Source organism: Lepus europaeus, chromosome 9 (genome assembly GCF_033115175.1).
Source record: "Lepus europaeus isolate LE1 chromosome 9, mLepTim1.pri, whole genome shotgun sequence".
Lineage (NCBI taxonomy): Eukaryota > Metazoa > Chordata > Mammalia > Lagomorpha > Leporidae > Lepus > Lepus europaeus.
The window spans coordinates 121387521-121411950 of record NC_084835.1 but is presented as its reverse complement, the minus strand read 5'-3'; the positions used below and the strand labels follow the sequence as shown (position 1 = coordinate 121411950).

At 37.2% G+C, this 24430-nt stretch overlaps 1 protein-coding gene across 1 annotated transcript in view; it reads right to left on the bottom strand.

Moving 5' to 3' along the window:
* Positions 1-3297: 3297 nt before the first annotated feature.
* C9H18orf63 (chromosome 9 C18orf63 homolog) overlaps positions 3298-24430 on the bottom strand; it is a 42266-nt gene continuing 21133 nt past the window's right edge. Inside the window, exons 8-12 of the mRNA XM_062200313.1 lie at positions 19987-20083; positions 19793-19878; positions 18444-18627; positions 3532-4515; positions 3298-3354 (exon numbers count right to left, since the gene is read on the bottom strand). Of these exons, the coding sequence (XP_062056297.1) occupies positions 3298-3354; positions 3532-4515; positions 18444-18627; positions 19793-19878; positions 19987-20083 (1408 nt within the window). The remainder of the gene's footprint in view (positions 3355-3531; positions 4516-18443; positions 18628-19792; positions 19879-19986; positions 20084-24430) is intronic.

Sequence of the window (24430 nt, the reverse complement as noted above, 5' to 3'; positions counted from 1 at the left end):
AATTATCTTGGCTTTCAAAATTGCAATTTTAAAATGAACCAATATCTTTACTGATTTATCTGGTAAATGTAAGCAGAGAAACCTGGACAAGAACCTCTTCTGAACATGGAATTTTTTAAGATTTATTTATTCAAAAGACAGAGTTACGTGAGGGAGAGGGATCCTCCATTCACTGGTTCACTCCCCAAATGGCCGCAGAAGTCAGGAGCCAGGAGCTTCATCTGGGTCTCCCACATGGGTGCAGGGGCCCAAGATCTTGGGCCATCTTCCGCTGCTTTCCCAGGTACATTAGTGGGGAGGTGGATCAGAAGTAGAGAAGCCAGGACTCAAATTGGTGCCCACACAGGATATTGGCCCTGCAGGTGGCAACTTAACCCATTATGCTACAACGCCAGCCCCTGAACATGAAATATTAAAATCAACAGTCAAGCTATATACCAATCTATATTAAATCACATAAACATATACACACATATATATACAGGCATACCTTAAAAAACTTTCATTAGGAAAGAAGATAAAGCTACGTAAGAAAATACGATGATATTAACACTTCAGGTTTTGTCATGCAGGTTAACTTTAAGTAAAATATATACTATAAATCCTAAATTTCAAACATTAATGGGTTGGAGGAGAGGCTATCAGGATTATCTAAAGCACTGAAAGAGAACGCACATTAACTTCAGCAGTGGGCTTATCTTTATTCTGCACAGTCCAGGACTAAGGTAAGTCCTCACCATGTAAGGCATACTGCCTGGGGACAGGCAGGCTGGTTTTCACATGCTCTGGGTGACCAGGTTGGCCACATATGCACACGTATTAGCATGGCTTTCACAAATATTTTCAGTATAGCCTCACAATGAAACACCATTCTCTATCAGACCAGCTTCAGGATGAGGACACACTCAACTGGTGAACACTTAAGTGTATGTCCCTGTGAGAATGGTGAAACAACTGTGAAGCTGAGATAATTCTGGAAACCAAAAATGCTTACAGTAAAGGAATACAACAAACTAATCAACAGGCACAAGTTCAGGAGCAAGATTACGTTTACAGTTTTGAAGTGGAGTCTGTTTCTTTTTATGCTTAGCTGCAATGTTTGGTGAAGTGGTAGAGACTGAAACCCAAATTAAAAATCAAAGTTCAGCTTATACTTGGTCCGCTATGGCTCTTTCATTTAATGAAGGATTGTTTCAGTGGAATCTTTAATGAAGATGTTTATTCTCTTTTAAACAGATTAGAAAATTACATCATATTTTATAAACTAAATATTTGAAAAAATAATACTTGTTAGGTAAGAAGCTCTATTTCTGTTTCTCTTTTTGTCAAATGTTCTCTATTTGTAATAAGGACCAGAAGATCACTCTGGACTTTTGCTTCAGTGAAAGAATATCCCTAAACCTGTGCTTGAACCCAGAACAGAAATGAGACCACCAGCCCTCAGGACTCAGGCCTGAGTGGACACGACACAGGCTAATGGCTATCACCAGACAGAGACACTTCCACTCCAGAAACATCGAGTGCTACTGTGAGACAGGTTTTATGTTTACTCAGGGCTTCCGTTAGTTTTCATGTGAAAACAAAAGAGAAATCAAGTAAGCCAACAAAGACAGACGCCTCCAGAACATGATGTGTGCACAGACTCTTTTCTTTACGGTATGGTGTGCCTTATGCTAGGGGATACACTGAAGTGTTATGGGTGAAATTATATGGTGTCTTGGTTTGCCTCAGATATTTCAGTAAAAACACTGTGTATGTGAGGAAGAGATGAAACATGGCAGAACCTGAACAACTGGTTTACCTGGGCAGTTGGTACTTAGAGGTTCTTTCTACTGTTATCTGTACTTTGGTTTGACAATAAACAATAATGAATTAAAGTAAATTTCAATAATAAAAATACTAAGGGAAAAATAAAGATATCTTCACCTGTAACACTACTGTTTAACTGGATATTTTGTAAAGATCTATACAAGACTATCTGACATTGTTAAAATAGTTAATAGTTGGGAACATCTTAATCGTTGATCAAGATGCAAATAGTGAAACACACCACAAGACTCCAGGCAAACATTAAAAAGAAAATTGTTGAGTGAAGGAGGTTCCACAGCAGCACAGAGAGACCCACAGCTGCTGAGAGAACCATTTGAGGGCTTTCATCCAGTGTTCAGATGGCGTCTCTACGAACAGGAAATGCAAGTGGTTTTCTAATTTTTCTTGAAACTAAAGTATTCAAACTTTTTGTAGGAGTAGATATTGATCTTATAACTTCGGAAACTATTTTCTACATCCTATAATTTTTCTCATTTTGTTATTCTTTCAACTGAAATGATTTTCTTTTACAAAAGTCATGCCATGTCTTAAGTAATTCAAAGTGAGAAAGTACTATACCTCTAAAATAATATGAAATCCAGGATATATTTCATTTATTTCTAAAAATGCAAATGATAGTTTTTAAGGCCATACATGATTTTCCTTGACTGCCTACTGAGTACACTAATATGTAAAATGTCAAAAGCTATATAAAACAAAATATTATAACATATACAAGAATAGACTTAAATATCTTTTGGTTAATTGAAATCAGGCTGAAAATTCTATTAGTTATAGAAAGCAATATCATTTGGAAGAGAAAAGAAGAACATGTTTTCTACTTGGTTCTTAAAGAATTTGAATTGAAAGTATCTCAACAGTTCTATGCAAAAATATATTTGTAGATATTTCAGCAGTATGTTTGTTCTTAGCATAGAACAGATAACAGAACAGAATAAAATGTAATTTCTAGATGCATGATTTTGTAAATTCAGTTCCATGAACTAAGCTTTATTCATTAAATTTCAAGTTTAAACTTAGCACAGCAGCACCTTTGGAGTAAATTTTAACTTAATAGTAAACCTTTGAAACATCATTTTAGGTTTATTACCTTGGGTAAGAGTACAAAAAATTAGATACTCTAGTAGCTGTCAGATTTCACACATCCAGGCAGTCTGCAGCTGCTGTGCCTCCCCAGTCATAAAAGCCTCTCCTTAGGACGGAGTGGGAAGAGAACCCAAGGTGGGACTTCTCTCCATGCCGGCCCTCTTGGGGATCTGTATGACACAGAATAGTTGCTGTGTCCACTCCTAAGTTGAGAGATGTACTGTTCCCACCACTTCTTACTTCCTTGCTGATTTTAAGGTTTCAGGGAACTTAAAAAGTTAAAAAGTTAAAAAGTGTGGCAATGTAAGGAAATTTGGAAAATGTAAGGAAAAACTAATCAACAGATACCTGGTAGAAAATTTCTTTCCTTATGTTCATGTTCTAAGCTTTAGGAATGATGAGAGATTTCTTAGGTTTTGATTTATCCAACTCATGCATCTGTAGCAAAATGAAGAGTAATATTTTATTGAAAATTAACTGTATTCATATATACTTATATTTATGCTAGGGTAGACATTCTGTTCTTTGTCATGTTTCTAGATGATCTTGAGCCAATCTCTTAAATTTTCTTATTTAAAATGTTTTAGTGGTTTAGCATATGGTTAAATTTTTTACCTGTTTCCTAGAAGAACTTGACTGCCCATATTGGGTAGCATTAGAGTGATGCTTCTTGGATGGTTTTGAAGATTGCAAACATAATTTCCTTTTAGACCTGTGGACTGGTCTGCTATCAACATCCTCAGGTTGATGTGCTGACTGTTGATGTAGCAGCTGTGAATCATCTGTTTCTGTGTCTGATTCAAAAATATGTGGTTGTCTGTTTATCTTCAGTGACTCATGGCCCTTCCCTAAGATGTGTGCTGTGTGTTTGCTTGTTACATTTTCTTTTCCGTTCAGTGGGAAGTTAATAGCACTTTTTACCACCCCTAAATTACTTGATATTTGAAATGCTGCATGACTAGGTGGCTGCTTACTTTGATTTAAATGAACACTTGATTTTCCATTAGAAAAAGAATACTTGGTCATCTTTAGGGACTTGGTGTCTTTCTCTTGAGGTGTGGAACTCTTCTGATTTACATTTCTTGCATGCATCTGAATGTTACTATTAGATCCTTTTTTAATAGCTGGACCTAAATTTAGTTTATTGTCCTGGATCATGGTAGTTTTAATTGAAAATGATTTATATTCTGTAACAGTGTGCTTTGCTTTCAGTTTGCCAAATGCTGAATTGTTTTTGTTTGTCTGTAACAATTTGGTTTTGAAAATTGGCACAAATTTAGGGGTGATTTTACTTGGGGAACTGAGATTGGTGTGATTAGCTTGAGCATTTTCTCTGCTGGGCTTTGACATTTCCAAATGTTCTTGTGGTACCTGGTTAGACCCAGGTATCCTTCTCCCAGAAACAGCCTCTGGCTGAGAATGTGAAGCTGGGAAAATGCCTGGCTTTGGCTGACTGCTCAAAAGTGCCCCCTTGTGGCCCACTGCTACCGAACATGGTGGAAGACTTGGAGCCAGGGCAGGTGTTCTGGAAGTGGCTTGAGTCATACAAGTCCTGAACAGTCTTTTAGTGGTCAAATTGGGTGGCTTGACTTTGTTTTCCTGAAAGGATAGAGATTAGGAAAATTTTAAAATGTAATAAATGTCCTTAATGGAAAGTAAAACATGAAATATTCATCACATTAAGAATGTAAAGTAATACTACCATCCACAGAACAGGTGAAGAAAAGCAAAACATAAATGGGCCTCCTGGTGGAAATGTGCACATTTTTTGTACACTACCTTCTCTTTGTAGTTTGGCCATCTTTTCAAGATAATGCTTTAAGATGAATGTATCTTCTAAGAGCAGTATCAATCAACAACAAACCTGTACACATAGCTTGCCCACTCGCCTCCAAAGTGTGGTTCTTGTGGCCATTTGGATAAATACTGCACCCTCTGGGGCTAGCACACAGAACTGGTCTCGTTGGAGTTGAGGAGGTTAGTGTGAGACTATGCCAACAGAGCTGATCAAGCTCTTCCCTCTGACAAAAATGAAAGAGAGTTTTCCCACACCCAACTTGGGTGTCACCTTGGAAACCCCTCTCCCTGGTGCACTGAACACAGCTCCCTGGCCACACCCAGCACATGCTTCTGAGTATTCACTGAAAGAGCACACATTCCACCAACCCACTGTGGCACAGTTCAAAGATAAAGTTGTCAGAGGGGGAAAAAACCAACAAGGATCTCCACAAATGACTAAAACTAAACACAGAAATGCAAGTAACAAGAATAAGAAAGACAGCATGGTGTCCCTAATGAACACAACACTTAAATACTTGAATTTGAGGATGAAGAGATTGAAGAAATGCCGGAAATGGAATTAAAAAATTGATTATAGGGGCCGGCGCCGTGGCTCAACAGGCTAATCCTCCGCCTTGCGGCGCCGGCACACCGGGTTCTAGTCCCGGTTGGGGCACCGATCCTGTCCCGGTTGCCCCTCTTCCAGGCCAGCTCTCTGCTGTGGCTAGGGAGTGCAGTGGAGGATGGCCCAAGTCCTTGGGTCCTGCACCCCATGGGAGACCAGGAGAAGCACCTGGCTCCTGCCATCGGAACAGCGCGGTGCGCCGGCCGCAGCGCGCTACCGCGGCGGCCATTGGAGGGTGAACCAACGGCAAAAGGAAGACCTTTCTCTCTGTCTCTCTCTCTTACTGTCCACTCTGCCTGTCAAAAAAAAAATTTGATTATAGGATTAATTAGAAGTAATCATAAACAAATCCACTAATTAAATATTCATACATGACATGAATGAAAATTTTCCCATGAAATTGAAATTTTAAAGCAAAAATCAAAATGAAATATTAGAAATGAAGAATTCAATAGATCAAATAAAAATTGCAGTGGAAGCCTTAACAACAGACTTGATGAGGCAGAAGAAAGAATATCTGAGTTAGAAGACAAATTTCCAGAAATTTTACAATCAGACTAAAAAAAATAAAGAAGAAGAAATTAGAAAACTTAAAAACAGTGTTGGAGATTTATGGATACTATCAAATGATCCAACATATGGGTCCTTAGGAGTTCCTGAAGGCGGGGAAAGAATGAATGGATTAGGTCTTTTTAGTGAAATAATTACAGAAAACTTCCCCAATTTGGAGAAAGAAAGGGAAGTCCAAGTACAGGAAGCACATAAAAATCCTAACAGAATGACCAGAAAAGATTTTCACCACGACACATTGTCAAACTTTCTACAGTAAGACATAAAGAAAAGATTCTAAAATGTGCACAAGAAAAACACCACATTAGTTTCAGAGGATCTCCAATTAGACTCACAACAGACTTCTCATCAGTAGTCCTATAAACTAGAAGAGAATGGCGAGATATATTCCAAGTCTTAAGAGAAAAAAAAATTGTAAACCTAGAATACTGTACCCTGCAAAGCTCTCACTTATGAATGAAGGTGAAATAAAGAGCTTCCATAACAGTAAGAAATTGAAAGAATTTGTCAGCACTTGTACAGCCTTGCAAAAGATGCTTAAGGATGTGCTACACACAGAAAAAAAGAAACATGGTCATCACTATGAAAGAAGGTAAACACAGGAAAACTCTCATTAAAGTACAAAGGAAATGCTAAGTAAACAATAGGGATATTTATGGGAAAATTGTAAGTCCAAGTCATTACTTATCAATAGTCAAATTGAACAGTAAATGGCTTCAGCTCTCCAGTTAAAAGATACAGACTGGATGAATGGATTAAAAAACAAGATCCATCTATTTGCTGCCTACAAGAAACACATCTCACCAAACAAAGATATACGCAGACTAAAACTGAAAGGATGGAAAAACATATTTCATGCTAACAGAAACCAAAAGAGAGCTGCTGTAGCCATTCTAATATCAGACAAATTGGTCTTTAACACAAAAACTGTTGAAAGAGACAAATAAGGGCACTATGTAATAATTGAAGGATCAATTCAACAGGAAGATGTGACTATAATAAATGCACATGCACCCAATTACAGGGCACCTGGCTATTTAAAAGAAACATTAATGGATCTAAAGGGAGACATAGACTCCAATACAATAGTAATGGGGGACTTCAATACCTCACTTTCAGCAATGAACAGATCAACAAGACACAAAATCAGCAAGGAAACAACAGAGTCAATTGACACTATAGAACAAATGGACCAAATGGATATCTACAGAGCTTTGCATCCTAAAGTTGCAGAATACACATTATTCTCACCAGTGCATAAAACTTTCCTTAGGATGACCACAGGGCAGACCATAAAGCAAATCTCAGCAAATTAAAAAAAAATCGAAATCATACCATGTATCTTCTCAGACCACAATGGAATGATGCTGGAAATCAAAAACTCAGGAATCTCTAGAACATATGCAAACCCATGGAAATTGAAAAACATACTCCTGAATGAATAATGGGTCATAGAAAAAAATCAAATGAGATTAAAAAATTTCTGGAAATGAATGAAGATGACAATATAACACATCAAAACTTATGGGATACATATAACAGATACCACAGAAATAAAAATAATAATCAGAAATTACCACAAAGAGCTGTATGCCAACAAACTGGGAAACCTAGAAGAAATGGAAAGATTGCTGGACACATACAGACCACCTAAATTGAGCCACGAAGACACAGAAAATCTAGACAGACCAATAACAAAGGTGAACGTTGAATCAGAATTAAAGACCCTCCCAACAAAGAAAAACCCATAACTGGATGGCTTTAGTGCTGAACTCTACCAGACATTTAAAGAAGAACTAACTCCAATTCTTCTCAAGCTATTCAAACAATCGAAAGGGAAGGAATTCTCCTAAACTCCTTCTATGAAGCCAGTATCACCTTAATTCCTAAACCTGAAAAAGATACAACAGAGAAAGAGAACTACAGACCAATTTCCCTGATGAAAATAGACACAAAAATCCTCAAACAAAATACTAGCCAATAGAATCCAACAAAACATCAGAAAGATCATTCACCTGGACCAAGTGAAATTTATCCTTGATATTCAAGGATGGTTCAACATTCACAAATCAATCAATGAGATACATCACATTCACAAACTGAAGAACAAAAACCACATGATTATCTCTACTTTGATAAAATACAACATCCTTTCATGATGAAAACTTTAAGCAAATTGGGCATAGAAGAAACATTCAAGTGCTTGGGCCCTGCAACCCATGGGAGACCAGAATAAGCACCTGGCTCCTGCCTTTGGATTGGCGCGGTGCGCTGGCCACAGCGCACCGGCTGCAGCAGCCATTGGAGGGTGAACCAAAGGCAAAGGAAGACCTTTCTCTCTGTCTCTCTCTCTGTCCACTCTGCCTGTCAAAAATAAATAAATAAAAATAAAAAAAAATCAATAGCCTTTGTATACACAATGCCATGACTGAGAAAGAACTTCTAAGAGCAATCCCATTCACTATAGCTATCAAAAATTAAATAACTCGGAATAAATTTAAGCAAGGACACCAAAGAGCTCTATGATGAGAATTACAAAATGTGAAAGAAAGAAAGAAAGAAAGAAAGAAAGAAAGAAAGAAAGAAAGAAAGAAAGAAAGAAAGAAAAGTAGACACAAAAAAAAATGGAAAAATCTTCCATGTTCATGGATTGGAAAAATCAATACCATCAAAATGTTCATACTACCAAAAGCAGTTTAAAGATTCAATGTGATACCAATCAACTACCAAGGACATTCTTCTCAGATATAGAAAAAAATGATGCTGAAATTCATATGAAAACACAGAAGACCTTGAATAGCCAAAGCAATCTTATACAATAAACAAAGCCAAAGGCATCACAATACCCAATATTAAGACCTATATAGGGCAGTTATATTCAAAACAGGCTGGTACTGGCACAAAAACAGATGGATACACCAATGTAACAGAATAGAAACTCTAGAAATCAACCCATGCATCTATAACCAATGCATCTTTGACAACAGAGCTAGAATCAATCCCTGGAGCAAGGACAGTCTCTTCAACAAATGGTGCTGGTAAAGCTAGATCTCTGCATGCAGAAGTATGAAGCAAGACCCCTACCTTACACCTTACTCAAAAATCCACTCAAAATTGTTCAAAGACCTAAATCTACAACCTGATACCATCAAATTATTAGAGAAAATTGGGGAAACCCTGCGAGACATTGGCATAGGCAAAGAGTTCTTGGAAAAGGCACCAGAAGCACATGCAATCAAAGCCAAAATTGACAATGGGATTACAATAATTAAGAAGCATCTGCACTGCAAAAGAAACACTCGGCAAAATGAAGAAGCAACTAACAAAATTGGAGAAATTATTTGCAAACTATGCAACTGATAAAGGATTAATATTCAGAACATATAAAAGAACTCAAGAAACTTAACAATTACAAAACAAACAACTAAGTTAAGAAATGGGCATTTTTCAAAAGAGGAAATCCAAATGGCCAACAAACACATGAAAAAGTGTTCAGGATCACTAGCCATCAGGGAAATGCAACTCAAAAACCACAATGAAGTTTCACCTCATCTCCATTAGAATGGCTTTCACACAGAAATCAACAAACAACAAATGCTGGTGAGGATGTGGGAAAAAGGTACCCTAATCCACTGTTGGTGGGAATGCAAACTGGTACAGCCACTGTGGAAGACAGTATGGAGCTATCTCAGAAATCTGAATATAGACCCAGGCATCCCACTCCTGGGAATGTACCCAAGGGAAATGAAATCAGCATATGAAAGAGTTATCTGTACCTCCATGTTATTGCAGCTCAATTCACAATAGCTAAGATATGGAATCAACCCAAATGTCCATCAACTGAAGACTGGATAATGAAATTATGGGGTATTTATACTGTGGAATACTACACAATAGTAAAATAAATGAAATCCTGTTGTTTACAACAAAATGGATGCAACTGAAAACATTATACTTAGTGAAATAAGCCAGTTCCCAAAGGACAAATACCATATGTTCTCCCTCATCTGTAGTAACTAATAGAGCACCTAAAAGGTAATGTATAGAAGCAAAATTGACACTTTTGAGATGTGATCACTTTGAACAGCCCTTGTCTCGACTGTTGAGGAAGAGTTTTATATATATATATATACATGTATATATATATATATATATATATACACACACACACACACATACATACATACATACATATACTATTTGTCGAACTCTTTACTAGGTATAAGGTTAATCTTATGTGTATAAAGTTAATTAAAATGGATTTTAATAAAAATAAGAATGGGACTAGGAGAGGGAGGAGGAAGAGTGTGGAAGAGCAGGTAGGGTGGGAAGAATCGCTGTGTTCCTAAATTTGTATTTATGAAATGCTTGATGTTTGTATTCCTTAAATAAAAGGTTTCTGGGTTACAAAAAAGTCAATGGGGGGCCGGCGCCATGGCTCACTTGTTTAATTCTCTGCCTGCGGTGCCGGCATTACATATGGGCACTGGGTTCTAGTCCCGGTTGCTCCTCTTCCAGTCCACTCTCTGCTGTGGCCCAGGAAGGCAGGGGAGGATGATCCAAGTGCTTGGGCCCCTGCACCCGCATGGGAGACCAGGAAGAAGCACCTGATTCCTGGCTTTGGACTGGCACGGTGCACCGGCCATAGCAGCCATTTGGGGAGTGAACCAATGGAAGGTAGACCTTTCTCTCTGTCTCTCTCTCTCACTATCTATAACTCTACCTGTCAAATAAATTTTTAAAAAGTCAATAGGACCTCAAAATATGAATTGGGGAGGGCATAATTCACATACCTCTAGAGACAGTAACAATGTGTTTGTGTGTTGTGTGTTGTAGCTATTTGTCTTAAGATTCTACAAGGGGCCTAGGATAAAACTAAAAGTTATCTTGTACAGTATCTGTCAAGATACAATGTGAGCAGAGACCACCAACCCCAGAACAACCCATGTTAGGAAGTGAAGGTTTTCCCTCCTTTCTCTTATCCTTCTGTGACTGGGGGTGATTGGTGTTCAACTTCCATTCCACTTTTCTGCTGTTTCTTTCTGGACTAGAACCTGGAAATATAAATTGTAATTTTCCCCTTTGCAGCCAGAGTCTGGATATGATTTAGGACCAGCTAATCAGACACAAATACAGTTTTTCAAATAAACAAGTAAGGAAAATTCATACTTCAGTTGGTTTTGAAAAAAAAAACAAGAAAAAATAAAAAAGCAAGAAAAAATAAGTAAACAAACCAAAGTTTAATTATCAATGCCTCTGATTTTCAGCTTCAGGGTTAGCAGAAGCTCAAGCCTCCGTTCATTAGCTTTGCAGTGTAGAGCATGGAACTTAGGGCATCTGCTTCTTTGCTGTAGACCATATTAGGCAAATGTTTCTATGTACTTCACCTTACTCTATAGCAGAAGCATAAGCACTTAAGGATACTGCTAGAAGAAGGATTTTGAAATTTGATTGAAATTCCACCTGAAAGATGTTTTGTCCAAAGTGTTGGAGTTATCCTAAAGTGCCAACACTGAATTTTTCCCATCTGATTAAAAAAGGATTTAAGAACTATGTTGAGATAGAATCTATAAAAGCAAAGAATACGGCTGGCGCCATGGCTCACTAGGCTAGTCCTCCACCTGTAGCGCTGGCACCCCGGGTTCTAGTCCCAGTTGGGGTGTCGGGTACTAGTCCTGGTTGCTCCTCTTCCAGTCCAGCTCTTTGCTGTGGCCCAGGAAGGCAGTGGAGGATGGCCCAAGTGCTTAGGTCCCTGCACCCAGCTCCTTGCTTCGAATTGGCTTAGTGCCGGCCGTGGTGCCCATTTGGGGAGTGAACCAACGGATGGAAGACCTTGCCTCTGTCTCTCTCTCATTGTCTATAACTCTCTCTGTCTCTCTCTAACTCTTCCTGTCAAAAATTTAAAAAATGAAAATAAATAAATAAATAACAAAGAATACACTTTTTTTGATCCTTGGGTTTCATAAACTTTAGTAATTTTTAAACAATGTACCTACTTCTTGAGATACTAGAAGAAAAACTTGCTCTAGGCAGATTCACATAAGAAAATTACTTTAATTCAGACATAGAAATTGTCTAGAATATATGTCTGAGTCTGAATTGCATTTATATTCGCACTTTGTTTCTTCTTCATCTGTCTCTCAAATATATACATCTGGTGGAAATAATTTCCAGGAGCTTTCTTTTTGCCCCCAGCCTCTCAATATATTATTTACTCAATTCTTTCAATTTTTAAAACAGCATAAATAACTCAAAGGGGTAAACCTCTAGGCTTATATTCAAAATTTATAAAAACACTACAAAAAGGAACTATGTAAACAGCAGATGAGATCATAAATAATTCATAGTACTTATATATACTTAAATGATCAACAAACTAAAGCTTTATGACATCACAAGCAGACAAAAATATGCTTTACTGCACATTATTATGATTACACTAGGTGTCATTAGCAAATGTAGCTTGGTTGACTTTTTTTTTCCAGATTTTTAAAATGTATTTGAAAGACAGAAAGACAGAGAGAGATCTTCTATTTGCTGGTTCATTCCTCAAATGGCTGCAATAGCTGAGGCTGGGCCAGGCTGAAGTCAGGAGCCTGGAGCTCCATCTGGGTCTCCCATGAGAGTGGCAGAAACCCAAGAGCTTGAGCCATCTTCGGCTGCCTTCCCAGAAACATTAGTGAGGAGCTAGATGAAAGTGGAGCAGCCAAGATTTGAACCAGTGCTCCAATATGAGATGTTGGTATTGCAAGTGGTGGCTTAACTCATTGCACCACAACGTTGGCCACATTGGTTGACTTTTAAGTTTTGAATTTACTTATAATTTATGTAACTTTATACATTAACATAAAACAAAAAAACTTTAACCTATATTTAGACATGGATGGTACTGAACAGAAATCTAGTACTATGGTAATGATGGAATGAAACTTGGGAAATTACCAAAATGACTTATCAAATGCACTTTATATAATCTGGTTCTGTATGTTACACCACTTTAGTGTGTTCTTTGCCTAAAACTGAACCAAAATTCAGTTGAGCTAAGCTCTAACCATAGGCTTATAGGAAATATGGGGTTTAGGAGACTGTGTTTGCTTTAAAAAGACATGACATAACAAGGAAGCAATCAATCAAATCCAGATTATGGGACATCCTCAAGGGGAAATGATCCAATTTCCTAACAATAACTGGCATAAATAAAAGGAAAAGGGAAAGGGGTTTGGGATGTTATAGAATAAAACAGACTTAAGAGACATAAAAACAAATGAAATTATGCAGTCTTTTTTTAGATTTTGATTTAAATAAAAATTTTAAATCTTTGAGATGAACTGGTGTGAACTGGTATTTTATTATATTCAGGGACCATTGTTAATTCTGTTAGGTATAATGACAGGTTAGGTAAACATTTTTTAAAAAATGTTCTTAAGAGATAGAAAGATGTATGATTGTCTTTACAGGTGAAATACCATCAAAGCTGGGATTTGTTTGAAAACACTGAAGTTTATTCTACTACCCAAAAATATGTCAAGAGGGAAGATAGATGACAGATGCATAGGATTTCCTTATATGTATCTTTGAAAATTCCATAATTTATTAAAAAAAAACTACTTCGGTAAGCACTCCTGCTAATATAATTCTTTAAAAAGTCTGCTGAGTTTTAAGCGCTCAAGAGAGGTTATAAAGGCCTGGCTGGTGGCCATTTTAGCCATAGCACTCCTTAGGTCAGCCAAGGCCATCTGGTGCCTGCTTTGCTTTTGTCTTCCTGCTTTACCCAATCTTGCTACCTTCCCAGCTTCTGCAGGTGTTACTTACTTAGAAGGGCAGCCACTAGCAATTATGTGCTTTCAACTGCATCTCAGAGTTCTTTCCAGACCACCTAATTTGTGACAAGTGCCATCATTGCCACCACTACTCCCTCAGCCTGTTTTTTTTTTTTTTTTTTTTTTTTGGACAGGAAGAGTGGACAGTGAGAGAGAGAGACAGAGAGAAAGGTCTTCCTTTTCCGTTGGTTCACCCCACAATGGCCACTGCGGCCGGCGTGCTGTGGCCGGCGCATCGTGCTGATCAGAAGCCAGGAGCCAGATGCTTATCCTGGTCTCCCATGGGGTGCAGGGCCCAAGGACCTGGGCCATCCTCCACTGCCTTTCAGGGCCACAGAAGAGAGCTGGACTAGAAGAGGAGCAACCAGGATAGAATCTGGCACCCGACTGGGACTAGAACCCGGTGTGCCAGCGCCGCTAGTGGAGGATTACCCTATTGAGCCGCGGCGCCAGCCCAGCCCGTTTTTAATCTGAGGAAACTAAGGCATATGAAATGAAATTACCTGCCTCAAATTATATTAGTATAGATTCAAATCCAAGCAGCCTGTTCTTGGAGCCTGTGCTCCTAACCACAAACCTATAACTTAGTTACAGAACTAAGAATCTAACAATATGGGATTCAATTCTAATTCTGCAATGAATTTAACGGTGTGGCTTTGGTTAAATTACTTAAATGCTTCAATTTCCTCTTCCACACACTTGAGAAAACAATTCTTTATCTCAGGGGTCAATTCTGATGATGATATGAAATAATGCACATAAAAGCAGTTGGCACACAGAAGGCACTCAATAGACTCAAGTAGGCTTACTTCTACTATCATGTTCAATCTGTCAGGAGGAAAACAAAGATCAGATTTTCCAATCTGAGTATTTTTTGTTATTTTGCCCATACAAGGCAAAATCTAACAACTATTTTGTCCTGATTCAGTATTTCTGAAACAGATTTGAGCTGGAAATATGTGATGACATATCTTCCAAATCCCTCAGATTCAGACTTGACTAGCAACTAAACTTCAAAAAATGTTATGTCTGGGCAAAATGATAAACTCCACTATCATAAAGATGTCAGCTGATATTTGTCCCCCTACACGCTCTTCTAAGGAAGTGGCCTTGTCTGTAGTCCTGATACCCATTTTGTCATAGTTCTGTACTATGACAACTAAATCCACTGCTGGCTAGTGACCGATAATATGGCCTGGCTTGAAAGACGCCTGGAATGTTGCAGATACTGGCTCCAGGGAACCTTAATCCAGATGAAACAAACAGCATGGCAGCAAACCCTGAAAGCATGCCCTGAGGCACACTGTGTGGCCCACAGAAAGCCAACTCCACAGACAGCTGAAATCACTGGAGTGGTGGAAACCACGAGAAGCAGGACCCTTGTGAGTATCCAAGCAGCAGAGCGGACTCAGCAATGCAGAAAAACCCCGTCTCGCCCATGTGATTGATTTCCAGTGTGTTCTTGTGTCTGAGGAATTTGGAAATACTGTTCCAGTATATGTGAATCCTTACGAAACAAAACACTTCCTATTCCTGAAATAATGGACAGGTTCTCTTTTCCATGAATAAAAGACATTTTTATGTATATATTGGTTGGATAGTACCACACAAAAGGTTTTATTAGCACAATCTGTATAACCTTAATGGAGCACTGACACTTTCCCAAGAAGCAGTCGTGGGAGATCATGACAAGTCATTAGTCTCCTACTGTCCGTTTCCACTGCACTCACTGAAGGGCTCTTTCTCTGCCTTTGGATAAAAATCCAGGCAGTCCCACAATTATTCCTATTACTTTTAGGTAACAAAAAGTCCAGCTATGCACAATATCGGAAAGTTCAATTCATCAGGATAAACAATTCTAAATCCTAAATATACATGTACCTAGTACTGAACTTAGAATACATAAGGAAAATGCTAAAAGCAGGAGAAACTGACAAACCTACAATCTTGGAAATTAGAACACACTTCTCCGCAACTAACAGATCATCAGGCAGTTAAGCTAGAAACATACAAAAAAAGATAACCAGAAAATTCCTATGTTAGGAAATTAAATACATACACTTATAAATAACTTATGGGTCACAAGAGAAACATAGTGAAAATATTTTGAAATAAATGATAAACATTTAAAAATTCATGATTTATAACATTCTAAAATGTTAGGTACATAAATAACCTAATAAAAGTGCTTAAGATTGACATACATAAACTATAAACTATTATTGAAAGGAACTAAACAAGACATTTAATATGGGGAGAAATATGAAATACTCATGGATTTTAAGCCTCAATGAGATTACAATCAACACTGCAACTCTGTTGTGTGTGTATATACAACTTGACAAACTGAAACTGTGTATGGAAATGCATAGACGAAGAATACCTAAATCGATTTTATTAGATTCCAAACAATATAAAATTTAATGTTATTACAACATTATTTACAATAAAAATAAAATTTAAGATTAATTATAATAACTCAAAAAGTAGTATTGCTGCAAGGATAAACGAAGACTACAGAAAGAGATTAGTAGTTCAGAAACAATATCATGCATATAAAAGCACTTATGAGAAAGGTTGTAATGCATAGCATTGAGGCAAAAGGGATTTTTCAATAACTATTGCTTGGATAAATAAATACACATATTAAATAAATTAAATACACATATTTCAATAACTATTGCTTGGATAAATAATGCACATATTATCCAAAAATATGTGATTGTCTACATCAAATAGTATTACAAACCAATAGATTCTAGACCTAAATGTGAATGGAAAATAATGAGCTTTATTAAATAATATTATAGTAAAACATCTTCATTTGGGGTGCAGAAATATTTAACAGGACACAAAAAGTATCAGTAAAGAAAAGAGCCTGATTTTCTGAGTATTAAGATTACAAATTAAGAGACCATTAAGAGAGAAAAGAAGTACGTCATGCAAAGGAGGAAATCATTGTGATAGTACTGATAGAGAGGACCTGGCATGTGCAAAGAACACATTTAACTCAGCTTTAAAAGCCGTAGAAAAATGACAGAGGGACACAACAAGATATTCAAATGGCTAATATACACCTGAAAAGATATTCAGCCTCATTAATAATCAAGACAAATACAAATGAGAAATTCTGGTAGATCAGCTGAAATAAAAGGCTGGCAATACTTCCAGTGGGCAAGGATGTAGAGCAACATAAACTTTCCCACACTGCTTGGGGGAGAGTGGAAGTACAAACTGATCCAACCACTTTGAAAAGTTTGGCACAGATATGATATGTGGAAATCTGTGTACTTTTCCAGTCCTGGAGTGCACTAGGAGGCATACAGATGAATGTCGGCTGCAGCAGTACTAATAACAGACCTCAAACAGAACCAATTCAAATATCTACCAATAGTATTCTGGATAAACTGTAGCATAATCATGTAATAAATTATTATACACAGAAATGAAAATGAGCTGACCATAGTTAAGGAGAACAACATAGATGAATGTCACAAACATGACACTGAGCAAAATAAGCCAGCAGTTTCCTTTGCATAAAGTTCAAAAGTGAGCAAAATTCAAATAGGTATTCAAGGGTGCAGTCTTGATTGATCAAAAGAAAGCCAGGAGTAATGTCACAGAAATCAGAACAGTGGTTACCTTTGTTGGGGAGGGGCAGTTAGGATTAGGAAGATAAAAGCAGGAGGACCCTAAAGCCTTGGCAGTGCTCTGTTTTTTACCTGGTGATGGTTACATGGGCATTTGAGTATATTTATTAAGTTGTACATGATGTAACTTTCTGTGTGCTGCATAAGCAAGGATTTAAAAAATGCAGAGGGGACAAAATCAGAAGAAAATTTTCCCCAAAGTTTCCAGCATCAGTAAAAATCAAAACTCTGAATCTATTTCAAGTTAAATCTTCAACCCTTTGTTCTGACGAACCCTAGGGTGTGGGCCAATCCCATCAGCAGACAGCCAGTTACATTAATTTCTTAATAAAGGGCCGGTGCCGTGGCTCACTTGGTTAATCCTCCGCCTGTGGCGCCGGCATCCCATATGGGTGCCAGTTCTAATCTCAGCTGCTCCTCTTCCAGTCCAGCTCTCTGCTATGGCCCGGGAAGGCAGTGGAGGATGGCCCAAGTGCTTGGGCCCTGCACCTGCATGGGAAACTGGGAGGAAGCACCTGGCTCCTGGCTTCGGATTGGCGCAGTACGCCGACCATAGCAGCCATTTGGGGAGTGAACCAATGGAAGGAAGACCTTTCTCTCTCTCTCACTGTCTATAATTCTACCCATCAAATAAATAAATAAATAAATAAATAAATAAATAAAATTTCTTAATAAAGGAGCCAGACAGTGGCCCACTGCCCCCATGCATACCTCAGATTCCAAAGAAGTCCCTACTTACATACCTTGGTGAGGGGCATGCACCCTACTTTCTGCTTAAGTGAGCTCATGCTTACAGCTCAGTCTTTCCAAATACTCTTCATCAAGTTTTCTCCCTTTGGTCTCCAACAACCCAACTCATTTATGTCCTTGATGTGGGTGTAACATTTTAGTAAACAACTACTCTAATACTACAGTAATGAAAATGTCAGTGACAAATGTAAGGTATAAAAATAATAAGTAGTAACAGTTAATGGAGAAAAAAGTTATTGCACAGTGCAGTACTCCATCACAGAAGGCAAGAGATCTAAGACAGACAGGTGCACAGTACGTCTTGGAGAACCAGATATACAAAAAGTCTCTTACCTGTAAATGAGGTTTAACTAGTTCCTGTGTGTAGTAGCATGGTTTATTGGTCATCTTTATGGGAAACCCACATATATGAGGCAGTTTAGATTTCAAATCTGAAAGAAAACTTTTCAACACAGTTTCCAGGTCTACCCTTGGAAAGAACTGTATGGGCTGGCTTCTGATGCAACTGAGAGGGTATCTAAACATTGGTTAAAGAACAATGTAAATTTTTTTTCGTACTTAAGAGATAGTAATTTTGATGGAATTAGAAAATTAAAATAGGCACATGTAAGGAAAGTCTAATTATTTTTGTTGTTTTTCCCATACTGTCCAAAGTTAAAGTATTCCTTATAGTACCTCACAGTGACCTTTACTTCTTCTATTTTTAAATTTTATTTTTAGTTGATAAACAATAATTTTAATGTTGGTGTAGTATAATGTGATATTTAACATTCACAATCAAGGCAATTCATTGTGTCCTTAATATATAGCTTTCTAAATGCACTGGCAAATTAATACATTCAAAAAATATCTATAAGGAAGACACTATGGCCCTAAGAGATAATAAAAATAAATGTTCTAGAAAATAATGACAGGTTGTATCTCCATAAGCAGTGAAAACCTCAGTATAGAGAACTCCAAAAGTAGTTTTTTGAGAGGTTTTCTACTGAAAAATATTCTGAAGACTTGGAATGACATCTGCATCTAATGAAAGGGAATGACTGCTTAAGGTCAACCTCAGTTTTGCTGTGAAGACTTGGGTTAGAAATGCACCTATGGAAAGGGAGCACTATGGCTCTTCCTTCTGCTTTCAAATTCTGGCTGGTCAGAAGACAAGAATGAGAGAGAGAAATGGAAAAATCAGGGCTAAGATTTGTGCTCTTTTTGTGTGTAGATTTTTAAAAATCCTGCTGAGAAAAATATATTTTTAAAATCAGTGTGGTGCATTAAGAGCACATCAATCCTCTAAACTTTGTAAAATAAAACATACTTCCAAAATGAAAATCTCTATCAATTCTTTTCAATGATATTGAAAATGCCACTGGAGGGAGCTCTTGGCTCATAATTGTTTCCTTTATATTAGGAAATTTTATTTTATTTTTTGACTATTCCAGATGTTGTCAAAATTGCTGAAATAGTGTTTAAGGAAAAAATATGCTTATTAACTTCATCTTTAAATAAAAGCTGGGGAAAACTCTGAGCAAAACAAAAAACATGCACATGGATAAGAAATAAAGGGAAAAGTAGTTTGACCTGGACATTTATGTAGAGAACATCGAAATGTTGATGACTTGAGGATGGAAGCAGCAGCAGACACTCAGGTGGGCAGAGAGCATCTGCTGCAAGAGGTGTGTAAAGGATACGTAAAAGTCTTTTCTCCAATCATCTTGAAGTAGATGCTGCAGTATGTCTTAACATTTCCACAATCTTCTGGAAGTTTGTAGCCATACTGAAATTAAGCACAAAATTTAAGTCATCTTCAAAAAAACTAAACAGGTGAAATTATGAAAAACACAATCAAATAACTTCTAACATAATATATATTTCTATTCCTCACCAGGTTATCCCAGTGCATCCGTAAATCTTCATATGAGTGCAAAGGACAGTCAATGGGGATGGTATGAACAATATTTGTTATTTGTCCCATTTTCATACTATGAGAAATCAGAGTTGGTAAAATATTATAAGCCAATGCTTAAATATAGTTTGATAAACTATGTGATTTATAAAGTGTTCAAAAAATCCAGCAACTATCTCACTCTACATATAAAATAAATGGTTTCTTCCTACTTCCAAATACATGTTAAATCTTCTAGTTGACAAACAAAAATTGCATGGATTTATCATATATGAAATGAGTTACTAAATATGTATACATTGGGAATGGCTAAAATCAAACTAATTCACAGGTATTACTTCACATAATCATTTTTTGGGGGTGAGACCACTTAAACCTACTCTTGGTGAACTGAAATAATATAATACATTGTTATTAAGTTCCATGTTGTACAAAATAATACATTGTTATTAAGTCTCCATATTGTACTATAGACTTCAATTTATTCCTTCTAAGATTTTTTATCCTTTGACTAATATCTCCCCAGTCCATCCCCCACCCTAACCCTAGCCCTTGGTGACCACAATTCTATTCTTTGCTTCTGTGAGTTCAACTTTTTAGATTCCACGTATGAGATTGTGGTGTTTGCCTAGATTATTTCACTCATCATAATGTTTTCCATGTTCATCCACTTTGTCACAAATGACAATTTTTCAAGGCTGAATAGTATTTCATTATGTATACTTACCATATTTTCTCTACCCATTCATCATGGATGGAGAATTTAGATTGATTTCCTATCTGGCTATGGTGAATAATGCTTTAATGAACATAGGAGTGTAATCTCTCTGACATACAAATTTATGTTCCTTTGGATATACACCCAGAAGTGGTATTGCTGAATAATATACTAATTCCATTTCAAAGTTTTGGAGAAACCTCCATTCTCTTGTCTATAACGGCTGTCCTAATTTATACTCCAACCAATAGTATGCAAGGGTTTCCATTTTCACCACACTTTCTCCAACACTTGTTGTCTTTCATCTTTTTGCTAATAGATATTCTAATAGATGTGAGCTGCTATCTCATTGAAGTTTCAATTTCCATTTACCTGATGATTAGTGATGTTAAGCACCTTTTGATATATTTATTGGCCATGTATATATCTTCTTTGGAGAAATGTGTATTTAGGTCTTTTGCCCATTTTAAAAATCATGGTTTTTTTCTTGCTTTTTAGTTGTTTGAGTTCCTTATATATTTTGGATAGTAGTAACCCTGCTATCACTTCAATGTTTTCTTCCCAAACTCATGTTGAAATTAATTGGCTGTTCCATAGTGTAATGGTGAGCACTATGGACACTGAAATTAGTTGTCATTATAACAGTATTGGGAGGTGGAACCTTTAAGAGGTGATTAGGCCATGAGGCACTACTCTCACAAATGGATTAAAACTTCTATCTCTGGAGTTGGCTCCTTCTAAGGAGCTCCTTGTCTCTTTTGCCTTTTGTCTCCCTCTCTCATCCTTTCTTTGCCCATTCACCATGGGATGACACATTAAATCTACTGGCATCTTGACTTTGCATTTCCAAGCTTCCAGATATGTATGAAATAAATTCCTGTTGTTTACAAATTACCCAGTCTCTGATATTCTGTTATAGCAGCATTAAATGGACTAAGACAAATCCCTTACCAGACCAGATGTTTGGTTTGCATGTATTTTTCCAGGTTTCTAAGTTTTTTTCTTCATTCTGTTGACTGTTTTCTTGGCTATTCAGAAGTTTTGGAATTTGATATAGTCCCATTTATCCATTTTGCTTTGTTACCTATGCTTTTGGGGACATGGTCAAAAAAACCACAACCACCTCAACAACACTGCCCAGGCCAATGCCATGAAGCTTCTGCTCTATTTTCTGCTGATAGTTTTTAGTTTCAGGTCTTTAATTCATCCTGAATTGATTTTTGTATATGGCGTGAGATAAGGATATAATTTCACTCTTCTGTACATGGATATCCAGTTTTACCCACATCATATATTGAAGAGTACATCCTTTCCCCATTGCATGTTATTGGCACCTTTGTTGAAAACCAATTAATTGATCATAAATGCATGGATTTTTCTCTGGACTTTTTATACTGTTCCACTGGTGTCTTTTTTATGTCAGTGCCATACTGTTATGATTATGAAAGTTTTGTAGCATACACTTTGAAATCAGGAGTGTGATGCCTCCAGCTTTCTTCTTTTTGCTCAAGATTCTTTTGGCTGTTGGGGACTATTTTTCTATTAAGAATGTCATTGATCTTTTTGGCAGGAGTCACACTAAATCTGTAGACTGCTTTGGGAAATGTGCACATTTTAAGAATATTAATTCTTCCAATCCACAAGTGGGATAGAGTTCCATTAATTTTTATCTACTTCAATTTCTTTCATCAGTGTTTTGTGGTATTCAGTGTGTATGTTTTTCACCTCCTTAGTTACATTTATTAAAAGCCATTGTGGGGGCTGGTGTTGTGTATAGTAGGCTAAGCTTTTGCCTGCAGCACTGGCATCCAATATGGGCATCAGTTAAAATCCTGGCTGCTCCTCTTCTGATCAAGTTCTCTGTTATGGCCTGGGAAAGCAGTGGAGGGTGGCCCAAATGCTTGGGCCCTTATACTTGTCTGGGAGACCCGGAAGAACTTTTGGCTATTGGCTTCAAATTGGCCCAGCTCTGGCTGTTGCAACCCTTTGGGGAGTGAACCGGTGGATGGAAGACCTCTCTTTGTCTCTCCCTCTCTCTGTCTGTGGCTCTAGCTCTCAAATAAATAAATAAATAAAATCTTTTTTAAAAGAAGCCATTGTGAAAGGGAATGTTTTACTGATTTTTCAAATAGTTCATTGTTATTGTATAGAAATGATGATTTTTGTATCCTACAACTTTATTGAATTTATTAATTCTAACAGTTTTCTGGTGAAGTCTTCAGGGTTTCTTACATATAAGATCAAGTCACCTGTAACCAGGGAAATTTTTTTTTGTTTTTCTTTTAAATTAATTTTTTAAGGAATACAAATTTCATATGTACGACTTTAGGAATATAGTTATTCTTCCCACCATACACACCCTCCCACCCACACTCCCACCCTCATCCTCCTCCCTCTCCTCTTCCCAGTCCCATTCTCCATTAAGATTCATTTTCAATTAACTTTGTCCACAGATGACCAACTCTATACTAAGTAAAGATTTCAACAATTTGAGCACACACACACACACAAAAAAAAAACTGAGAACTAGTACCACATTAAACTCTCATAATACAACTCACTGAGGACAGAACTCCTGCATGGGGAGTTAGTGCACAATGACTCCTTTTGTTAACTTAACAATTAACACGCTTATGTATGTCAGTGACCACCTGAGGCTCTTGACATGTGCTGCCTAGGCTATGGAAGCGTTTTGAATCCATCAATTCCATCAGTATTTAGAAAAGGCCACTAGCAAAGTGGAAGTTCTCTCCTCCCTTTAGAGAAAAGTACATTTTTCTTTGATGGCCACTTCTTTCCACTGGGATCTCACTCACAGAGATTCTTCATATAGAATATTTTTTTTTTTGCTGCAGTGTCTTGGCTTTCCATGCCTGAAATGCTTTCACGGGATTTTCAGCCAGACCAGGAAGCTTTAAGGGCTGATTCTGAGGCCAGAGTGTTTCTTAAAGCAATTGTCATTCTATGAGTCTGCTCTGTGAACTGCTTCCCTTGTTGGAACATTCTCTCCTTTTTAATTCTATCTACTATAACTACCCCACACTTGATCCTATTTATATGGTCATTTTAACACTTAATCCTATCTATATATTCACTTTAACACTTAAGGTGACATTTTAATCATCCAGCTTAATGGGATTTGGGGGTCCTGTGACAAGTTTTTAAACTGAACCCTTAGAAGTTAGTCCTTAAGAATGTATGCAGAAATATACAGCTTTCCAGTTACAAACTTCCTCTTCCCTCTCTTACTCCCACTCTTATTTCCTTTTTTAACTTTTATTTAATAAATATAAATTTCCAAAGTACAGCTTTTGGATTACAGTGACCCCCCCATAACTTCCCTCCCACCCACAACCCTCCCATCTCCTGCTCCCTCTCCCATTCCATTCACATCAAGATTCATTTTCAATTCTCTTTAAATACAGAAGATCGATTAAGTATATATTAAGCAAAAATTTCATCAGTTTGCACCCACACAGAACATAAAGTGTAAAATACTGTTTCCATACTAGTTATAGCATTAATTCACATTGAACAACACATTAAGGACAGAGATCCTACAGGGGAGTAAGTGCACAGTGACTCCTATTGTTGACTTAACAAACTGACACTCTTATTTATGGCATCAGTAATCACCCTTGGCTCTTGTCATGAGTTGCCAAGGCTATGGAAGCCTTTTGAGTTTGCCAACTCCAATCATATTTA